Source organism: Chiloscyllium punctatum, chromosome 2 (assembly GCF_047496795.1).
Source record: "Chiloscyllium punctatum isolate Juve2018m chromosome 2, sChiPun1.3, whole genome shotgun sequence".
NCBI classification, from domain to species: Eukaryota; Metazoa; Chordata; class Chondrichthyes; order Orectolobiformes; family Hemiscylliidae; genus Chiloscyllium; species Chiloscyllium punctatum.
This window is the reverse complement of record NC_092740.1, coordinates 91,384,277-91,406,765: the sequence shown is the minus strand read 5'-3', so window position 1 is coordinate 91,406,765 and position 22,489 is coordinate 91,384,277. Positions and strand designations below refer to the sequence as shown.

Below are 22,489 nucleotides of genomic sequence, written 5' to 3'. Positions count from 1 at the left end.
ACAATCACTTCATCCACCCATCAGCACATTAGCAAAATCCAGAAGATACACTATATCAACTTAATAAGGATCCTCTGACAGCATCCTTCAAACCCAGGAAGCCAACAAAACAGAAGAAGATGGGCATCAGATCCATGGAAGCACAATGGCCCCCAAGAGTCATTCCATGTCTCTCACCACCCTGATTTGGAACAATGACATTATTTCTTCAGAACTGTGGGTTTCTCTACCATACTGGGTCAACACTAGTCTTCACCCACAAATCAATCGTTGGCCCTATCTCAACAGGCATTTCTAGTTTCTTGTTTCATAATCTGTAATCCTCTGGCATTTTGTTTTATAGGTACATCTTTGGTTCAATTGGGCGTCATCTCTGTAACTCTGTTCCTAAACTCCTGCTCTTCTCTACATTACCCTCACCATGTTGTATAGCTTTCAGAAAGGCTGACTTTGATCAAGCTTTTGGTCAGTTTCAGCATCTATTCCATCCCCCCCCCTCCACCCCCTTTAAAACATCTAAAATAGAATCTCTCTATGTTAAAAGGTGTTATAGAAATCCAGGATTTTATCATTTAGTAGAGATGACTCAAAATAGTTACACATGGAAAGTTAACACAACAGATAGTTAACACTATTAGACAGTTAACCTTTTCTTATCCCTTGCTTGCCCATTAGTCATCAGAGTAATTATGGTATAGAATTGAGAGAAATCTGGGAACAGATTAGCTGCTGATGATGAGGAAAGGCTAGACATGAAGTTTCAGAGAATAGACCCAGAGACACACAGTTTAAGTAGATATCTTATTTCCGGAAAGAGAGGTTTTGGCAGATTTAGTGCTTGCCAATTTGAGATTTGGAGTGCTAAAAGGAACATGTCATCATTACCATTTTTTTCCTTGGGAGATGAGCACTTCTGGCATTTATTGCCCATCCCTAATTGCCTTGGGAAGGTGATCATGAACTATCTTCTTGAACACTGCAGTCCATTTAGTAGAGACGGACCCACTGTGCCTGTTGCATCTACTGAATATTTACCTGGAAATCAACATAGCTAAATGCTAATTTTGTCCATCTCACTTACACCTCTTCTTGAGGCAATGACTTCTTACTGCAATATGGTTCTATATGTATATGTTGCTATTAATGTGTTAACTGATCACACCTTTAGTTATTTAATGCATCAGAAAATTACATATTGAATTATTTTAGTCTACAATTTTAGTGGAGCGGACGTTAAGAGGAGTACTTATATGATGGGTTGAATGGCCTTATTCTGTTCCGTATGATTTTATGAATAGGATTCTTAATCATAAACCAATAGTATTAATGTCAGAAAAAGTACTTAACTATACATGGCTGGTATTTCATGATGACACCATGATATTAGCTCTTTTAAATATTGTGTCAATTTGAAACCACTCTTGAGTCCTCAGAAATCTTTAAAATATCCATGTTTACTGTTGGGAAATTCCAGGCAGATTAACAACAAGGAACTTATTTAATATTTAGTAACAGGGCTCACTGCTTAAGGCTTTCATTATCTTGGAACTGTTAAATTATATCCTGGATCAAAGGTTGGTAGGTAAATAGAGTGAGACAAATTCTAATGCTACTATAAGTGACACACCTCTATCAGGTGACTGAAGTAAATTAATGATGACTATGCTTGTCAACTGCTTCTTATAGTGTTAAGAAAGAGCATTAGAGAAAGATAAATAATGTGTGTGAAGGATGAGGGAATTAAATTTTATGCTTATTTAACACTGAAGAATAGAATGACATTGCTGCAATCAAATATGATAAAAAGTTAGAGGGCTTTTGAAAGAAAGGTGATTCCCATAACGTTTTGAATGTGTTTAGAATAGCCATTTTTAGGATTCTTCTGTAAGTTTAAACTAAAAGCCGCAGTTGTTGCAGAAGCATCTTGAAAGAATTATAAAATTTTTACTTGGTTTGGTAGCTTTGTCAAGTTAGTAGTTTGTCTTTCCAAGTTTCATTGCTAAATAGAGTGTGTAAGTGATTGACTGTAGTATCTTATTGAGCTGTCATGAACATCTGGTTGTAATAGCATGTATTAATCAAAGACCACGTAGGGAAGAAAAAGGAACAAAAAAAGAATTCTCATTTCTCAAAACTGGCTTTGAGAGTGGACTCCATGAGAAGCAGCTACAGTGCACAGATTAAGGGCCAGAAAAATACGTTATATTTTGGTTGCAGTATTGAAAAGTCAATAGACTTTGTTTAAGGCCACAAGGGGGAAAAGTGTTAAACACAGAAAAATATGTCTAATGGAAGAAGAAAGTTAGAAGAATTTTAAGACTTATGGAAAGTTAGGATGCTCAGAATTAGGGCTGTAATTGTATAAAGGGATAAGTTTTGTGACTGAGCAATGAAAAGCTGGCAGTCATCTTTTTATCCAGAAGAAGCAGAAAGGCCCTACTTTGGTTATAAATGATGTGACCTCCATCTCACCTTTTTGTGTAAAATGGACCCAATAAAATGAATGATTGGATATCTTAGAAGAAACAAATCTTAAGATACAGCACTGCATCAAAATGAAATACTAATCTGAACAAGTTTAGACATTATTACCTTCAGCAGGTTGATTGATACCAAGAATCACAGTCGGTATTGTAGAACAGTAACATCTCACATGTATAGCCATGATGATATAATAAAATACCTGTAAGATTGGAGGTTGTTTGTAGAATAAAAATGCCCAAGTAAGATACATTGTTGCATTGAGGAACTCCAGCAAAACTAGAGTCAATGGAAATGGAGAGGGGCAAGTGGCAGGGAAGCTCTCCATTGGTCAGAGTCACCTTTGATCCAAGAGCAGGTGGTTTTGCCGGTTGAGTTCAATCATCTCACTTGCAGGACATCTCCGCAGGAGTTCCTCAGGATATTGTCTCAGACCCAAACATATTCAGATACTTCATCAAAAATCTTCCATCGATTATGAGGTCAGAAGTGGGACTATTTGGTGATGATTTACACTATGTTCAGCAGCTTGTCTAACTGTGGTTCAAGACCAAATGCAGCAAGATCTGGACAATATGCATGCTGAGGCTGAAAAGTGAAAAGTAAGATTCACATCTCACAAATGCCAGACAATGAGCATCTCCAGCGTAAGAGAATCTAGCCATCATTCCTTGAAATTCATAAGAATATAAGAACTAGGAGTAGGCCATCTGGCTGTTTGAGCCTGCTCCGCTATTCATTAAGATCATGGCTGATCTATTCGTGACCTCAGCTCCACTAACCTGCCCTCTCACCATCACCCTTAATTCCTTTACTGTTCAATTCAATGGAATTACCATCACTGAATCCCCCACTATTAACACTGACCAGAAACTAAACTATACTAGTCATATAAATACAATGGCTACAAGAGCAGGTCAGAGGCTGGGACTCCTGCAGTAAGCAAATCCTCTCCTGACTCCCTACAGCCTGTCCACCATCTTCAAGGCACAAGTCAAGAATATGGTTGAATATTCCCCACTTGCCTGATATCATCCAGGACAAAGCTGTTTATTTGATTAGCAACATATCCATAAACATCCACTCCCTTCACCACCAACATTCAGTAGCACCAATGTGTACTATCTACAAGATGTATCACATAAATTGCCAAAGCTTCTTAGATGGCACTTTCCAAACCCATGACCACTCCTATCTGAAGGGCAAGGGCAGCAGATAAATGGGAACACCACCATCTTCAAGTTTCCCTCCAATATGAAAATGCACCTTGAGGAACAAGTGGTTACCTTAACAAGATCAGCAGCTGGAAGGCAAAGGATTATGAACTAACTCATACACCTCTGAGTCACAGCATATCACAATGTCTATATAAACAGGTATAAGAGAAAAGGAGGACAGTGGAAAAGAAAATCGATCCTAAGGGAAAGAAAATGTGAAAAGTGATGCCAGACTTCTACACCGAATGTAGAATATAGAGTTGCAAGACCATCCATGTTTGTTTAAATTATGGTAGATCATGACACATGAAAAACCATTGCTAACATACAAAGAAAGCCACAGGTGACCTTCCAACACACATCAGTTATCACGAAAGTTGTAACGCCTTGTGCAAATATGAAGGAAGGAGCAGAAACTTAATAGGATTTCATGTGAAACGGGAAAATAACCCTAGCAGGGGCCAGGGAGAAAACACTGAGGAAATGTTCATGTCTACAAGCAAACATAATGTTGGTGTCCTTTGAGTTCACCTGGGTGAGTTGAAGATGATGGCTGGCAGTAACTAGAAACTAGTGTTTCTGTGTTCTGAATGATGGTTGATGGAGAAAAGCTCTCGGATAAATGAGAGTTGGTTAGGGGTGATGGGAATCATGTCAAGTGTCATTGAAGGTAAGCTAGGTAACAGAGTTAGACCCCAGGCAGGCTTGTGAATCTCGGTTCCAGTCAAAATGAGGCCTGTGCAAGACTTCCATCTTGTATAAATGCAAGCAGATATAGAGAATATAAACTCTCAAGGGTCATACTGAAACAAACAGAGGACATACTACTAGTGTTAACGTTCCAAGTCCATTATGACTTTTCTTCAGAAGTGAAAGGTGTTGGAAAACAGAAGTGAAGGAAGGATGAAAAGAACAGGGAGTATGAAGGCTTAATACAGATGAGAAAAGAGTTATTCATTGTGTTGAAAGAACAATAGAAATGTGAAATAGCGAAAAAGGATCTTCTCTACAAAGAGCACAATAACAATAAATACAAGACAAGACCAAGGGTGAGGACAAGAACGTAAGAAAAATGGAGAACAGATGTCATATGGTCAGGCTTTGAAGTTGTGAAATTCGATATTTGTGTTTTACAGGCTGTAAAGTGCCTAATTGGAAAATGACGCGCTGGTCCATGAGTTTTTGTAGTGATTCATTAGAACTTTCCATTAGGTCCGGGAGAGAATTGTTAGCCTGAGAGCAAGACCGGTTTTCAAAATTGTAAGCAACTGCAAATTTGGAGTGATTCCTACAGATAGAGCAGAGGTGTTCTGCAAAGCGATCACCCAGTCTGTGTTTGGTCCTGCCAATGTAAATTACACCACATTCTGAGCAGTGAATCCAGTAGACTAGATTGAAAGAGTAAAAGTAAAATGCTGCTTGGCCTAGAAGGTGCATTTGGAACTTTGAACAATAAGAATATAAAAGATGAATGGTAAATGTTGCATCTTCCGTGATTGCATGTAAAGGTGCTGTGAGGAAGTGTCAGGAGTGATGAAGGAGTGGACCACAGTATTAGACTGATCTTGCTGAGTGGCAAGGAATGGATTTCTTTCCAGAAGGCATTCAAATGTGGCACTCAGACATTCAACCCTTTGAGTTAATGGTGGGGCTGGCAACTTCCTGCCACTCCTCCTGCTTGCTTGGCTGCGGCACTTGCTCTGCTTATGCAATTGGCTACACCAGCGGTTGCAGGTGGCAGCTCACTAGCAGAAGAGCAATTCCGTCAGGACCCTCAATGTGAGACAAAGATATTGCCGTAATGTGAAGTAAAATTGCTTCACGACAGTTAAGACTGGTTGATAGAAACAAAATATTTTGGTAGAAGGTTGCCCTTCTATGTCATTCAGTCAAACAAAATAGTGTTCATTTAAACTCTGCTGATGGGTCAGATAAACAGTTTTACCTAACCAGTACAGTACGCAGAATATTATGATTCTTCTAGTTTTATAAATTGTTGTGCCCTCTACATTATTAGTAATGCACTAACTTGGCTCAGAAAGATATCTATGGCAGCAAAACAAATTGTGCATATTTTGAATACCAAGGTAAACTAATTCAGGTTCCTATTTGAAAAGCAACATTTCTCAAAATACAGGAGCTGAATGTTACAAGCTGCAGTGGACCAGTGCTGACAGGGGACACAATTCTACTCTGTGCAAGCGCAGTTTGTCTCAAGTTAACTTCAGTGGATGTCAGTTGGACAGCAGCTACCAGCAGAGGCATCATAGCACTTGCTCAAGCTTGCTCAAGGTACAGACCTTGCTCTGAATTCTATTAACTCTTCTAGTGATTGGTGGAAATAGAATTTATTTCTAATTAGTTTCGCAATCAGGTTTTAAAGAGATGGTATTCTTTCTGATAGAAACATTCCAGAAAAGATTGCTAAAATCTGAGTGTTTGTAAAACCCCACCCAAAATAGAAATTTTCCTGTAGTTTTTGATAAACAACAGAATGCTATATGTTGGCTTGTCTCAGATTACTTTTCTCCTGCTGTTTCTGAGACTAGAGCACAAAAGCTCTAGGTGTTCATCCTCTGCACTCAGTGCTTGCAAGAGAACATACAAAATTGAAATTTTTGTCCATTATATTTAAAAATAATTATTTGATGTTTTTTCCCAAATGGTTGAATAAGTTTATTGATTATTATGAAAAAGGCACTGAGTCCTAATGAAGTTTATGTCAAAATCTCAACTTCCCTAGTCTTGTGTATAATTGTACCCTAATTAGCATTTATGTTTGCCAGGTAAATACTCTAGTTGGGCTTCAGCACATTTTGGAATCAAATCCAAAACACCCTTCACATTTTACTTTAGACTGCTTACCTTCATATTACAAATTAACAAAACTAAAATAACCCAGGTTTCAAATATAATATTAAAAGAAATTTTAACCATGTTTTAAATTAGCATTAAATATTGGAAGATTATTTCAGCATGGACTCCTTGTTCAAATAATTGCAAAGACAAAATCAATTATTTTGCGCTTTCTAGATTTCTCTTTAAAGTGTGTTTATTGTTTTCTTGAAATTCAAAGGAATGGTTCTGTAGTGTATGCTCTGCCTTCCTCTTTCAACACTTATGGAAAAACACCAGGCATCTGTAGTTCAGCTAAAAGAATAACAGGGTTGGATAACTCCAGATTCTGGCCCTTGATGTCCACATCCCATGAAAGTATTAAAAATAGCCAATAATTGTTATTTCTTATACTGTTTATAGTTTCCAAATAGCAACAAATGTTCTGTTTTGTATGTGCACAAATGTCATTCAGGATATAAGTCATGTGCTTGTTGTAGTCTTCGCAGACTCCTTGTTAATGGATGCCAGCTTACTGATGAAAGCATTAAAGTATTGACTGAAAAGCACAAGACAAGGTAATGCTTCTTCTTTATTGTTCATATTGAAATGTGGTAATGTCTTCTGGAGAAAATTGAGGTTCTAGAATAAATATAGAGGGAAAGATATATCTTCCAGACAAGAACAACTTGAGCTGAGACATTGGAAGAGAATTTTCACTTATTACACTTAGATCTATAGGATTACTTGTGATTAGCTGATGTATCAAGATGAGCTGAAAAGATTAAACACCCATACAAAGCTTCATAGTTTTTTTTAAAAAATGTTGATCACATGTTGAGTGATCTCAATTAGTGGCATCAAATGCTCCACAGTTAGTTCCTTTATGTATATTGCACATATATAAATCAATCATTCGAAGACCTGGAGTATGAAATTTTTATAATGGAAGGAAACAACGTTGGTTGCATTTTGGCATCCTTACAAATGAATCCTTACAAATGAATTTGTTATAGTTTACTAAGACATGTTAATTTATAACATTATTAGAATCTGTTGAAAGCTCTACTGTTAACTCTGTTCCCTCAACTATCTCCTAGTCTCTCTTGTGAAATAAGCATTTTGAGCCATACCAATTTGATTGTGTTGGTTGAGAAACATTGCTCATGCTGTGAATGCCTAAGCTCCAAACCAGATTGCCTATGCACATGTCATTTCTCATGTTCTCACTACTTAATGACATATTTTTACAAGATTGCTGCTGAGGTTAATTTTGTAGTACATGAAGTTATACGAATCCCACTGTGGACATTGCATGGTTAAAGTCGGTTGTTGTAGACTATAGTAGAAAAAAATGAGCAAATTTTTAAATAGCAACTGAAGGCAAGTTAAAGTGTTATTCATAATTCATCTCAAAAGTGAATTTCAGCACAAAATGTAAAAGTAAAGGAAAAGTCTCCATATTCCCAGAGGACCATAGGGCGACTCTCTCAATAGAGAGAGAGGTAGACAACTGGCGTTAGTTTATCCTGAGGGTTATCATGCCAGGCGAAGGGAGACATTGAAAAGGAAGGATCTTCATGCTAATCTCAGCTGGTGTGGGAATTGAACCAGTGTTATTGATTCACTTAGTATCACAAACCAGCCATCCCACACACTGAGCTAACTGAACATTGAGGTATGCAAGGCAGGTTCAAAAATTGTGAAAATATAATTTGCATATCAAAATGCATGTGGTAGGAGGCTACTGTCATTATATTGAAAATGCATTTCTCATGGAAACTGATGAAAATGTTAACGAACACTAGATCTTGAGGAGATCCCATGCCTACACCATCCATTTATGCAAATACAGTGCCAATCAACTTACTAACAGCAGCCTTTTCTCCTGTGATATAACATGTCGTGATTGTTTGACATTTGGCTTTCTTGTTTTTGTCCTGATTAGTGCAAGATGGAAAAAGATTGGCAATTTATCTCATTTATCAGTATATTGAAGTTCTGCATTAGCATAATGTGTCTCTGAATAGACAGAATAAGAATGTTATCATTTGTATACAATCCCAGCATGTAGACATCCCAGCCATTGCAATTTGTCATTGCTAGGCACACCTGTTTGGATACCTGTGATTTATTTTGGTGGCAGTCTGAACTAAATTAGTTTTTTGTTACAAATGAAATGTTTATCTAGGTCAGCAAGGAACCAAAGTCTCTTCAAAGCCGACTGCAGTTTTAAGTAACTTTATATCCTGAATATGATCTTCTCATTTGATACGTTAGCATTTGATGTTAACGCAACAATTGGTGTAGCAACAATGTGGTTTTTAATTTGAGGATAAAAACTCTCAAAGATAATGTTCACTGGGAGGATATAGGGAATATGTATGACTTCTGTCTAGCTACTATAGAGCTTAGCCCCAGAATTGTCAGCCAATATAGTGCATCATCTCAATGTGTAATGATTGACAGCAGTTCAAGATACGTTTACCCAAAGGTGTATGCATATTATATCACAGCCTGCCCCTTTTGTTCTAAACAAAATGTTTACCCATAAAGAATCAGTCTTTACATGAAAGCAAAAAGAAGTAACATTGTGTTTGAATGTACTTTACTGCAAATAAATAAATTGTGATAAACATATTGGTGTTTTTCTTTATTTGTCCAACTTTAGTTATGTGATGTTTGTTGTTGGCTGCTGTATTCAGAAAGCTGTTAAGACTTACTTTGTGTTATATCATGCTCTAGACACAATAGGGTTACTCAGTGTTTCTGATGTCCCGTTTTGGCATGTTTTGTTACATTGCTATGTCATTTGCTGTTTGAACTTGATACAGTTATGATTGTGGCAAATGCTGATTATTTCTGTTGAATTCTATGTGCTATCATTTAGATGTTGTACTCAAACTTTCCATTCAAAGCTAACTTTGCGTAATTCATTATGCAGCTCATGGACATCATTCACCTTTCCATGTTTTTCAAGTAAAGCATCGCATAGTTCTTGTCAAATCAGTGAATGATGACTGTTGATGTTCTTCTGCATTTGTCGGACAAATAGCCATTTTGTATTAGTTCTACATATGAAGTTTGCACATTCAGAATAGTTGTACATCTTCAGGTCAAGTTGTATTATAGTCTGTTGGTTGATGACATACATGAATGTTTCAATGATCAGAGTACGAATGGAAATAGATGTGTTGGTTGTTAGCTTCCAATACTTTGTAGATTCTAGAACAGTCCCAGAAGATTGATGTTAGAAAAAAAGAGAAAGAAAAAACTGGTAACCGGTTAGCTTAATATCAGTAATAGGGAAAATTCTTTCATCTATTACAAGGGATGTGATAACAGAACACTTAGAAAATGCTAAACAAACTACACAAAGTCAACACAAATTTTTAAAAGAGATATCACATTTGACCAACCTGCTAGAGAGCTTTTTTTGAAGATGTGATGAGGAAGAACCCATGAAGGTGTTGTATTTGTATTTTCAGAAAGCTTTATGATAAAATTTTACGTAAGAGGTTGAGAAAAATCAAGGCACTTGGGATCAGTAGTAATATACTGGTCTGGATTGAGACTTAGTTAGCAGATAGGAAATAGACAGTTGGGGGAAAAAAGGGTCATTTTGAGAGTGGAAGGCAGTGACAAGTTGTGGAGGCTAAGTCACTGCTTATGTTTAAGAAATAAACAGACAAATGTCTAGAGAGGATAAGAAGAGAGAGAGAGTGTATGGCATTGAGGTAGAGGAACAGCCATGATCATGCTAAATGATGGAGAGCACACAATAGGCTGTATGACCTACTCCTGCTCCTATTTTATCTTTCTTTGATCTTCTCCCAGATGAAGTGCAAGTGAAATGGTGTTCCTTGCTGTCTGTGGATCTTGTCATTGCCTTGACCATACCCTGGATGGGTGTCCAAGGACTTGTCTTTGTATGCCAGTAGGCCTGCACCCACTTAGACCCCCAGTGTCCATAACAAAAAATATTGGTGACCAAACTTAATATTTTACGATGAAATTTAATTGTGATGGATCCTAGGGATGAAATTTTCATCTCGCTCTTCATGGTGAGTGGAAGGATGATCATAGCTGCATTAAGAGCCAGTTTTATATATAGAGTATGTTGACCCTTCATCTGTGGGCATATTGTCTAGATGGTGGCAAAAGCTGTGATTAGTACTATTGCACCAATGCATATTTTTGATAGCCATTGTGCTGAATGTCAGCTCACTTTACCTGTCAATTGTCTAGTATCCTCAAAATCTAACCATCATACTTGACTAGATTTTGTCTTCATGCCATTGGATCACTCTCTCATTTGGTTAATATGCTGTTCTTGTCTAGCCTCTGGATTCTCATAATATTGCACCACTTATTTGACCTTTTGTTTCTAGACTGGAGTTTTCAGTGTTTTACGTGGCTTGCAAACCATGTTTAAAAGCTGGACATACCTTTTAGACCCCAGCGCCTGCATTATTTGCTTGGCTTGCCTGCATTAGAGTCATAGAGATGTACAGCATGGAAACATACCCTTCGGTCCAACTCGTCAATGCCAAGCAGATATCCTAAATTGACATAGTCCCATTTGCCAGCACTTGGCATATATCCCTCTAAACCCTTCCTATTCATATACCCATCCAGTTGCCTTTTAAATGGTGTAATTGTACCAGCCTCCACCATTTCCTCTGGCAGCTTGTTCCATACACAGACCACCCTCTACGTGAAAAAGTTACCCCTTAGGTCCCTTTTAAATCTTTCCCCTCTCACCCTAAACCTACGCCCTCTAGTTCTGAACTCCCACATCCCAAGTAAAGTATCTTGGCTATTTACCCTGACCATGCCCCTCATGATTTCATAAACCTCTAGAAGGTCACCCCCCCCCCCAGGTCAGGCTCTGACATTCCAGGGAAAACAGCTCCAGCCTATTCAGTCTCTCCTGATAGTCAAACCCTGCAACCCTGGCAACATCCTTGTAAATTGTTTCTGAACTGTTTTAAGTTTCACAACATCCTTCCAATAGGAGGAAGACCAGAATTGCACACAATATTCTAAAAGATGCCTAACAAATGTCCTGTACAGCCACAACATGATCTGCCAACTCACTTTCACAATGCTTTGACCAGTAAAGGAAAGCATAGTAAATGTCTTCTTCACTATCCTATCTATCTGAGACTCCACTTTCAAGGAACTGTGAGCTTGCACTCCAAGGTCTCTTTGTTCAGCAACACTCCCCAGGACTTTACCTTTAAGTGTTTAAGTCCTGCCCTGATTTGCCTTTCCAAATTGCAGCACCTCACATTTATCTAACTTAAACTCCATCTGCCACTCCTCGGCCCATTGGACAATCTGATCAAGATCCCGTTGTACTCTGAGGTAACTGTCTTCGCTGTCCACTACTCTGCCAATTTTGGCATCATCTGCAAACTTACGAACTATATCTCCTATGTACACATCCAAATTATTTATATAAATGACAGAAAGCAGTGGACCCAGCAGTGATCGTTGTGGCACCCCACTGGTCTCAGGCCTCCAGTCTGAAAAGCAACCCTTCACTGTTAGTTATCATGTAAATGGCAGATGAATCACTCATAGCTTGAAGGCTTCGTCTTCCTATCAGTATTGATCTACTGCTCGTTATACATTTTCCAAAGCAGATAAAGGGAGTCAGTTTGTCTGCTATCGCGATTTATTTGCATTTCATAGACCAATACTTAATATACTTAATGATAGGTCCTGGGGAGTGTTGCTCAACAAAGACAACTTTGGGTACAGGTACATAGTTCCTTGAAAGTGAGGTCACTGGTAGATAGGATAGTGAAGAGGTGTTTGGTATGTTTGCCTTTATTTGTCAGTGCACTGAGTACTGGAGTTGGGAGGTCATGTTGTGGCTATACAAGACATTGGTTAGGCAACTTATGGAATACTGTGTGCAATTCTGGTCTCCCTCCTACAGGAAAGATGTTGTTAAATTTGACAGCGTTTTGAGAAGAATTACAAGGATGTTGCTGAGGTTGGAGGGTTTGAGCTATATGTGAGGTTGAATAAGCTGGAGCTATTTTCCTGCAGCATTGGAGCCTGAGGGGTGACCTGATAGAGGGTTATTAAATCATGAGGTAAATAGTCAAAATCTTTTTCCCAAGGTGGTGGAGTCCAAAACTAGAGGCACAGCATTAAGGTGATGGGGAAAGATTTAAAAGGGACCTAAGGGGCAACTCTTTCATGCAGAGGGTGGTGTGTGTATGTAATATAAACCCCACCCCACCCCCTTGCTGTGTCCACTTCCTAATCAATTCCTCTTCCTGCTGCAATGAGGATCCACTGCTGTTTACAGACCCTGGACCATGTCTTGTTCATTCTTAAAGAGGTCATCATTTGTAAAATTGTCAATTATTGCTTCATATTTGCACCTACTTTGCAGTGGTTTAAAACAATATAAACTTTCCATTTGTTGAAGGTTTTTTTTTGGAATGCTTCTATTGCAGCAAATATTGTCACAAGCTCAATTATTCTGTTGTCCAGCTTTACTGCTGTAAAATTACAAGCATGCCCACTGACTCTGCATCTGCTTAAGAATGAATTAATGATCTCTTTCAGTTGTTGCATAAAAGGCCTGAAGTTGAACTTTACATGTAATTCAAGTGTTGACCATGCTTTTTTCTGTATTTTAAGGTGACCACTTGACAGACCTGAAATATACAGTCTGTAGGGGACTTTATTGGCTCGCAATTTTAACTTTAATGTCAGGAACAGAAAAAGAAGTTGCTGGAAAGGTTAGCAGGTCTGGCAACATCTGTGGAGAGAAATCAGAGTGAATGTTTTGAGTTGAATCTCCCTTCCTCAGGGTCTTTTCCAGCAATTTCAGGTTTTGTTTATGATTTATAGCATCCACAGTTTTTTCACTTCTATCTTTAAAGTCTTGATCTGGTTCACAGATGGTGAGATGCGCAACCGTAACTCATTATGTTTTTGAAATGAAGCAATCTCAGTTGGGAGTTCTGAAGAAGGATTTTTGAACCCAAAATTTTAACACTGCTTTCTCTGCACAGATGCTGCCAGACCTGATATGTTTCTCCAGCAATTTCCATCTTTGTTTCAATTAGGAGATCTGATAGTTTCCAATTGAGTGTCAAGAACTTTGTGCTCATCTTTTAACTTTTTCTCAGAATTTTTCATGCTCTGTGGAGCTTTTGATAGCTATGCAGGTTTCTTAGAAAACTAAGGTTAAGTTAGATGAGTTGCTTTAGTGGCCATTGCCCTAGCTAATCATAGATTATTGCTTGACTACAATACTGGCACTGTTGAGTTCTTCATGACTTTTCCCAATGTAACTCTAAACTTTACTCATAAAGCAATGAGTTTAGAGGAAAAAATGGCTGCAGGATTTCCAAAATGAAAGCAAATGTGAAATGTAATATAATAAGACAGGACCTTGCAAAGTTTACTTGGAGCAGCTACTTGCAGGAAAATGCATATCAGATAATGGGGAAAAAGATCAAAAGGATAGTAGTGAGAATGCTAGGCCAACATGTTCCTGTAAAGGTGAAGGGTAAGACCAGCAAGTGGAGAGACCTCTGGATGTCAAGGGGTGTACAGGATTAGATAAGCAATCTAAAGGATCGTATGACAGATTCCAAGGGCTCAAAACAGAGGATGTGCAAGAGGGGTATAGTAAATGTAGGGATTGCTTAAAAAAAATTAATGTGTGAAGAGGAGACCTGAGAAAACACTAACAGCAGCATTACGGAAAATCCAAAGGCATTATTTAATTATATTAGTGACATAATTATAGTCTGGGAAAGTGTAGGGTCCATTTGAGACCAAAATGGCAATGTGTGGGTGAAGTCAGAAGAGATGACTGAGGTTTTAAACAAGGTATTTTGCATATGTATTCACTGCACAGAAAGATGATGGAGGAATATAAATTAGGGAGAGGGACTGGGATATACTTGAACCAATGTAGCCATTATGTAGACAGACCAACGAGGGGAGAGGCCATTTTGGATTTGGTGCTCGGCAACGAGCCAGGACAGGTGTCAGATCTCATGGTGGGAGAGCACTTTGGTGAAAGTGATCACAACTGCCTCACATTTAGCATAGCCTTGGAGAGTGAAAGGAGCAGTTACCGAGGGAAGATATTTAATTGGGGAAAAGGAAATTATGATGCTATCAGACAGGAGTTGGGAAGTACAGACTGGGAGCAATTGTTCCACAGAAGAGGCACAGCAGACATGTGGAGACTATTTAAGGAACAGTTGTTGCGAGTGATGCACAAATTTGTTCCTCTGAGACAAGTAAGAAGGGTTAAGGTTAAGGAATCTTGGATGACGAGAACAGAGGAACTTCTTGTCAAAAGGAAGAAGGCAGCTTGCGTAAGGTGGAGGAAGCAAGGATTTAACACAGCTTTAGAGGATTACAGACTTGCTAGAAAGGAGCTCAGAAATGGACTGAGGAGGGCTAGGAGGGGGCACGAAAAAGGCTTGGCCAGAAGGATTAGAGAGAACCTAAAGGCATTTTACTCATACGTGAGGAAAAAGGGAATGCTCATGGAGAAGGTAGGGCTGATCAGGGATAGCGGAGGGAACTTGTGCGTGGAGTCTGAGCAGATAGGGGAAGTCCTAAATGAGTTTTTTGCTTCAGTTTTCACCAAGGAAAGAGAACTTCTAAATGAAAACTTAGAGGAACTGGGATACAGTCTTGACCAGATCAAGATTGATGAAGTTGATGTGCTAGAAATTTTGGAAAACATTAAGATTGATAAGTCCCCAGGGCCAGACCAGACTTATCCTAGGCTGCTCCGGGAAGTGAGAAAGGATGTTGCTAAGCCGTTGGCGAGGATATTTGCCTCCTCACTCTCCACGGGAATCGTACCGGAGGATTGGAAGGAGGCGAATGTTGTTCCACTTTTCAAGAAGGGTAATAGGGAAATCGCTGGCAATTACAGAGCAGTCAGTCTTACGTCTGTGGTCAGCAAAGTTGTGCAAAGAATTCTGAGGGATTGGATGTATGACTATTTGGCAAAGCATAGTGTGATTAAAGGCAGTCAGCATGGCTTTGAGAGAGGCAGGTCATGCCTCACAAATTTTATTGAGTTCTCTAAGGAGGTATCAAGACAGGTTGACGACAGTAGAGAAGTGGATGTGGTGTATGTAGATTTCAGCAAGGCATTTGATATGGTTCCCCATGGTAGGCTCATTCATAAAGTCAGGAAGTATGGGATACAGGGAGATTTGGCTGTCTGGATTCAGAATTGGCTGGCTGACAGAAGGCAGAGAGTGGTTGTAGATGGAAAATATTCTGCCTGGAGGACACTGTTGAGTGGGGTCCCGCAGGGCTCTGTTCTTGGGCCTCTGCTCTTTGTAGTTTTTATAAATGACTTGGATGAGGAGGTTGAGGGGTGGATTAGTAAATTTGCTGATTACACAAAGGTTAGAAGTGTCTTTTTTAGATTAGATTACTGACAGTGTGGAAACAGGCCCTTCGGCCCAACAAGTCCACACCGCCCCGCCGAAGCGTAACCCACCCATACCCCTACCTCTACATCTACCCCTTACCTAACACTATGGGCAATTTAGCATGGCCAATTCACCTGACCTGCACATCTTTGGAGTGTGGGAGGAAACCGGAGCACCCGGAGGAAACCCACGCAGACACGGGGAGAATGTGCAAACTCCACACAGTCAGTCGCCTGAGGTGGGAATTGAACACGGGTCTCTGGCGCTGTGAAGCAGCAGTGCTAACCACTGTGCCACCGTGCCGCCCACTAATTGTCGTTGATAGTATAGAGGGCTACTGCAGGCTGCAGCGTGACATAGACAGGATGCAGAGCTGGGCTGAGAAATGGCAGATGGAGTTCAACCTGGATAAATGCGAAGTGATGCATTTTGGAAGGTCGAACCCGAATGCTGAATATAGGATTAAAGACAGGATTCTTGGCAGAGTGGAGGAACAGAGGGATCTGAGTGTGCAAGTACATAGATCCCTCAAAGTTGCCACCCAAGTGGATAGAGTAGTGCTGGAAAAGCACAGCAGGTCAGGCAGCATCCGAGGAGCAGGAAAATCGACGTTTCGGGCAAAAGCCCACGATCAGGAATTTGCCCGAAACATCGATTTTCCTGCTCCTCGGATGCTGCCTGACCTGCTGTGCTTTTCCAGCACCACTCTAATCTAGACTCTGGTTTCCAGCATCTGCAGTCCTTGTTTTTACCCAAGTGGATAGGGTTGTTAAGAAAGCATATGATGTTTTGGCTTTCACTAAAAGGGGTATTGAGTTTAAGAACCGCGAGGTTTTGCTACAGCTCTACAAGTTCCTAGTGAGACCACACTTGGAATATTGTGTCCCGTTCTGGTCGCCCTACTATAGGAAAGATACAAAGGCTTTGGAGAAGGTGCAAAGAAGCTTTACCAGGATGCTGCCTGGACTGGAGGGCTTGCCGTATGAAGAAAGGTTGAATAAGCTCAGACTTTTCTCTCTGGAGAGAAGGAGGAAGAGAGGAGACCTGATTGAGGTGTACAAAATAATGAGAGGAATAGAGTCAATAGCCAGAGACTTTTCCCCAGGGCAGCATTAACTGGTACGAGAAGTCATAGTTTGAAGATATTAGGAGGAAGGTATAAAGGAGACATCAGACGTAGGTTCTTTATGCAGAGAGTTGTGACTGCATTGCCAGTTGAGGTGGTGGAAGCATTGGGGACATTTAAGCGACTGCTGGACATGCACATGGATAGCAGTGAGTTGACGGGTGCATAGGTTAAGTTACTATATTTTACGTTAGGATTAAGTCTCGGCACAACATTGTGGGCCTAAGGGCCTGTTCTGTGCTGTACTTTTCTATGTTCTATGTTCTAAATCGGTATTGTGAGGGAGTAGGTGTTAGACGTTATAACCGGCTTGAAAATGGATAAGTCTCTGGGCCCAAATAAGATTATTCCCAGGCTGTTGTGGGAGGCAAGGAAGATGATTTCAGAGGTTCTGACATTAATTTTCAAATCCTCTTTGGCCACAGGAAAGGAAACAGAGGATGGGAGGACCATTGTTAAAGAAGGATGGTAAAGGTAAACCAGGAAACTGCAGGCCACTGAGTCTAACATCTGTGGCAGGGAAAATACTGAAATAATTCTCAGGGATAGAATTAATCTCCAGTTGGACAGACAAGGATTAATTAAGGGTAGTCAATGTGGTTTTATCAGGGAAAGATAATATCTGAAGTTGGATTTTACTTTTGAGGGAGGTGATTAAATGCTGTGGGAGCCTGGTTAAGAAGCAAAGAGTCCATGGGATCCAGGGCAGATTTGCAAATGGATTCAAAATTGACTTAGTGACAGGGAGCAAAGGCTGATAGTTAGAGGGTGTGTTTGTGACTGGAAGCCTCTGTCCACTGCCTTTTCACAGATCTGGTGCTAAGACCTTTCTGTTTGTTGGGTACAATAATGATCTATGAGTGAGATTGGGAGGTATCATCATACATGAAACAATAGTTGGTAGTGTAGTAAATAGTGAGGAGGAAAAGTTTAGATTAAAGGATAATATAGACAGGCTGGTCAGATGATGTGAACAATGGCAAATGAAATTTAATCCTGAAAGGTGTGAGATATTGGATTTTGGGACAACTTAAAGGGCAACGAAGTTCACAATGTTTGGCAGAATTCAAGGAAGTACTGAGGATCAGAGGAACCTGGATATGCACATAGTTCCTTAGACAACAAGATAGGTAGTAAGATGGTTTAAAACATTTCTGGGATAATTTTCTTTACTAGTCAAGACATTGAAAAGAAAGGAGGTTGTGTTGGACTTGTGTATAATGTTAGTCATGCCACAGCAAGAATGCCATGTGCAGTTCTGCTCACCACACTATAGCAAGAACATGATTGCACTGAAGAGTGTGCAGAGGAGATTCATGAGCATACTGCCTGGGTTGGAGCAATTCAGTTGTGAAAAGGAATGAGAGAGGCTGGGTCATTTTATTTAGGGCAGAGAAGATTGAAGGGGGACCTGATTGAGTTGTATAAAGTTATGTGGGGCAAAGAAAGGTGGATAAGGAGAAATCTATCCCCTTGGTAGAAGAGTCAATACTCAGTGGACATGATTTCAAGTGAAGGAGTAGGAGGTTTAAAGAAGGTTTGAGGGAAGATATTTTTCACCTAAAGAGGAAACCAATCTTTCATCATCTAGTTATCTTTTACTTCTGCTTGAACTTTGCAGAAGGGAAGCTTTTACTATGAAGTTCCTCCCAATTTAAATCTTTTTGGGACCCAATACTTGCTGATTCTAAAGTATGAACTTTCAGACAGAAGTGTGCTCTGTTAAGATTCCTACAGAGCTATGGAATTTTGTACAGATGATCAGGCTTGTAGTTGATTTCATAACAATTATTTTCCTCTGATGTGTGTGAAGAATTGGGACTGTAATTCTGCTTAGTCAAATTTTCAAAACTAGGCCATCACCCTGCCTTTATATTATGTTGTGCTCTAAATGTAAATGTACCATTCAAACACCAGAATTGGCAAAGCAATAATTTATTTGAAGATAAGACTGTTTGCAGATAATGTTCAATAGAATACCGTGAGGCACATGTCTGACTTCTGTCCTGCTGCTTACATACTAGCTACAGGTCACGGGACTAGTACACCATATCCTGTTCAGGTATGTAATTATTGATAGCAGTTGACTTTTAAAGCTAAATATAGGTACTATCACAATATGTGACACAGGTATATTTTCAAGATATGCCTTTGGAATCTGCAGTATATTGATTTGAACATAATTTTTGATTTTGGTTTTTGTAATATTGTTTATTTCTTATTAACATTCTCCTTATTTTCACAAGAGCAACTGTGATTAAAACTCATCATTAAATCTACAGCAAGTGAAAGGATGCAGCAAAGAATGTAGAATGTTTCACCATGTGCAAAGTGTAATTCAGTCACACTAAATTGAATCGAGCATTGCCCAAATCATCATCATCATCCTAAGATGGTCATCCCTTCAGTTCCAAAACAGCAGTGGTTCCAACAAAAGGTCAACACTTTAAGCAGCACTCTACTGAGGTGCTTTGATTTCCAGCAAGTGATACTGTTGGAGGTAAGCAATGCTTGAAATGTTTGCATTGAAGAATGGCCTCCATGTGGGGTCTGGTTGGTTCAAATATGGACAAATGAGCTGAATTCCAGATGTGAGGTAAAAGTGACAACCCTTGACATCAAGACTGCATTTGATCAAGTGTTGCATTAGGAGCCTTAGCAAAATTGGAATCAATGGGTATCAGGAACAAACTCTTCGTAAGTTGAAGTAAACCTGATACATAGGAACCGAAAGAACTGCGGATGCTCTAAGTCAGAAATAAAACAGAAATTGCGGGAAAAGCTCAGCTGGTTTGACAGAGAAGGGAAATCAGAGGTAACCTTTTGGGTCAGTTCTGAGGAAGGGTCACTAGACCCAAAACATTAACTCTGATTTCTCTTCACAGATGCTGCCAGTCCTGCTGAGTTTTTCCAGCAATTTCTGTTTTAGGAAATGGTTGAGGTTGTTGGAGGTCAATCATCTCAGCTCCAGGCCATATCCCCAGGAGTTCTTCAGGCTTGTGTCCCAGGCCCAAGCATCTTCAGCTGCTTCATCAATGACCTTTTCTCAATTATAAGGTCAGAGGGGGGTTACATTTGCGACACCTCAGATACTGAAACAATTCATGTTCAAATGCAACAAATCTTGGACAATATCCAGGCTTGGGTTGACAAGTGGCAAGTAAAATTCACACCAACAATGACCATATTCAATAAAAGACAATCTAACCACCATCCTTTGACGTTTAATGGTATTGCCATCACTGAATCCCTAATATCAACATCTGGAAGTTACCATTGACCAGAAGCTCAGCTGGACTTGTCACATGAACACAGTGGCTACAACAGCAGGTCAGAGGCTAGGAATACTGCTGAGTAATTCCCCAACTCACTCCCCAAAGCCTGTCTACCATCTACAAGACACAAGTCAGGAGTGTGATGGAATATTCCCGAATTGTCTGGATGGGTGCGGCTGCAACTTAAGAATCTTGACAGCATCCAGGACGAAGCAGCCTGCTTGATTGCCACCACATCCACTCCCACCACTACTGATGCTCAGTAGCAGTAGTGCACACTATCTACGAGAAGTATTATAGGAATTCACCAATGATCCTTAGACAGCACCTTTCAAACCCGCAGCCATTTCCATCTCGAAGGACAAGGGCAGCAGATACAGAGCAGCACCACAAACTGCAAGTTCCTCTGCAAGTCACTAATAATCCTTTTTTGGAAAAATATCGCCATTCTTTCATTGTTGCTGGGTCAAAATCATGAAATTCTCTCCATATGAGCATTGTGAGTCTACTTAAATACAGCATGTGGATTGAGGCAGTTCAAGAAGGTAGCTCACCATCACATTCTCAAGGGCACCTAGGGGTGGGCAATTAAATGCTGGCCAGACAGCAACACCCGCATTCCACGAATGACAAATAAAAAATTAACCTTAGACATAAAAAAATGCCTATCACTAATCCAAACCTACAATAAATTGTATTAAATATATATAACATATAGAAAAATCATACTGTCCATATCACATCAGGAAAATGTTTATAAATTACATAGCCAATGGATTATGAAGAAAGACAGGGAAAGAAAAGAAAACAGAAGTAGAATGTGTTAGTGCCATTTTCATATCCCATGCACCCGATATGGCAAAGTGCTGCTTCTTGCTTTTAATTGTGTTTATTCTTGCAGTGTGAGTTGACGGTTAAGTGATATTTTATGAAATCATCCACCTAACAACTTTGTATTTCAATGGTGCCTTGAATATCATAAAACATCCCAAAGTGTTTAATTAGTGGATGGAAAGTTTTAACCATTATACCATTGAATTCCTGATCTGTAGTTCTGGCCTGAATTGCTCCCCACCAAGGGTGCCCATTCATTAAGGCATCTGAATCAACATGGCAGATTTTACACCTACATTTTGTGTTGTCTTGATGACTTTTTAATCATACAAGCATAAAACATATGAAGGTTAAATAGTTCCCAAAACTAATAAAGGACACATCTAACTCTTGTGTATGGTTACAAGTGGCTGTTTCATCATATTTGCAAGTCCTGGAGCCTAGTGTTGTCACGGTGATGGGAGTTTTTTTAAATAAAGGTTCAGAACAAAAGAAACAAAATGCATACTTCAGGTGTGATTGACAATTCACATCAAGCTGTGCTTTCTCTGTTAAAAATGAACGATTAATTTCCTAAGAACTTTGAACATGCAAATCAGCCGTCATGCTGACTGAACATATACAATAAACCATGTGCTCCTGTCACTGTACTGCTTGTACAGTACATCTTGTAAAGCAAGTCAGCTCAAAGCTCTCCTCTTGAGGAATTTAAATTCAACACAGGAAGTGTAGTGAACTGATCACTTTCAAGTGTTCTGTGGATAGATTTTACAAATTGACACTTTTTTATCATGAGGTTCAAACAAAAGGGGTGTATATTTGTGTCATATCATAAATAGGATGTTTGAGACTGAATTCTGGAGATGAAAAGAGGAAGCCACTTTGCTTGTATGTGTTGCTACAAAAGTTTTGAAAAATAAAATATTAATGTCATGTAAGGTAATATAAAACCCTCTTTTAAAATTCTGTATTACACAGTGCTAACCTGTGGTATTTTCTCCATGTATCTGCCTGCCTGTTGTAGCTTAGACTTTAGATCTGGTTTAAATGCTGGGTTTTTTAACTGTTCAGTATGTCATGTTACTCTATAAAAGTTGTCTGGTGAGCTGATATCTATGTGAACCCATTCTCCTACCCTGGCTGCTTGCCACGTATACCTGGTGACTTATTGCATTCTGATCCCGTCTCTGTGCTGCCCTCTAAAGAGGATACAATGCCAGTATGTACCTTGACACACTATTATTTATCAGAAAGGGCTTTTGCCCGAAACGT

The 22,489-nt window shown here is 39.5% G+C and overlaps 1 protein-coding gene across 1 annotated transcript in view; it reads left to right on the top strand.

Moving 5' to 3' along the window:
- The window catches only part of LOC140492364 (uncharacterized), a 132,516-nt gene that overhangs the window by 81,615 nt on the left and 28,412 nt on the right, over window positions 1-22,489 (top strand). The window contains exons 9-10 of the mRNA XM_072591285.1: window positions 5,836-5,990; window positions 7,034-7,111. Of these exons, the coding sequence (XP_072447386.1) occupies window positions 5,836-5,990; window positions 7,034-7,111 (233 nt within the window). The remainder of the gene's footprint in view (window positions 1-5,835; window positions 5,991-7,033; window positions 7,112-22,489) is intronic.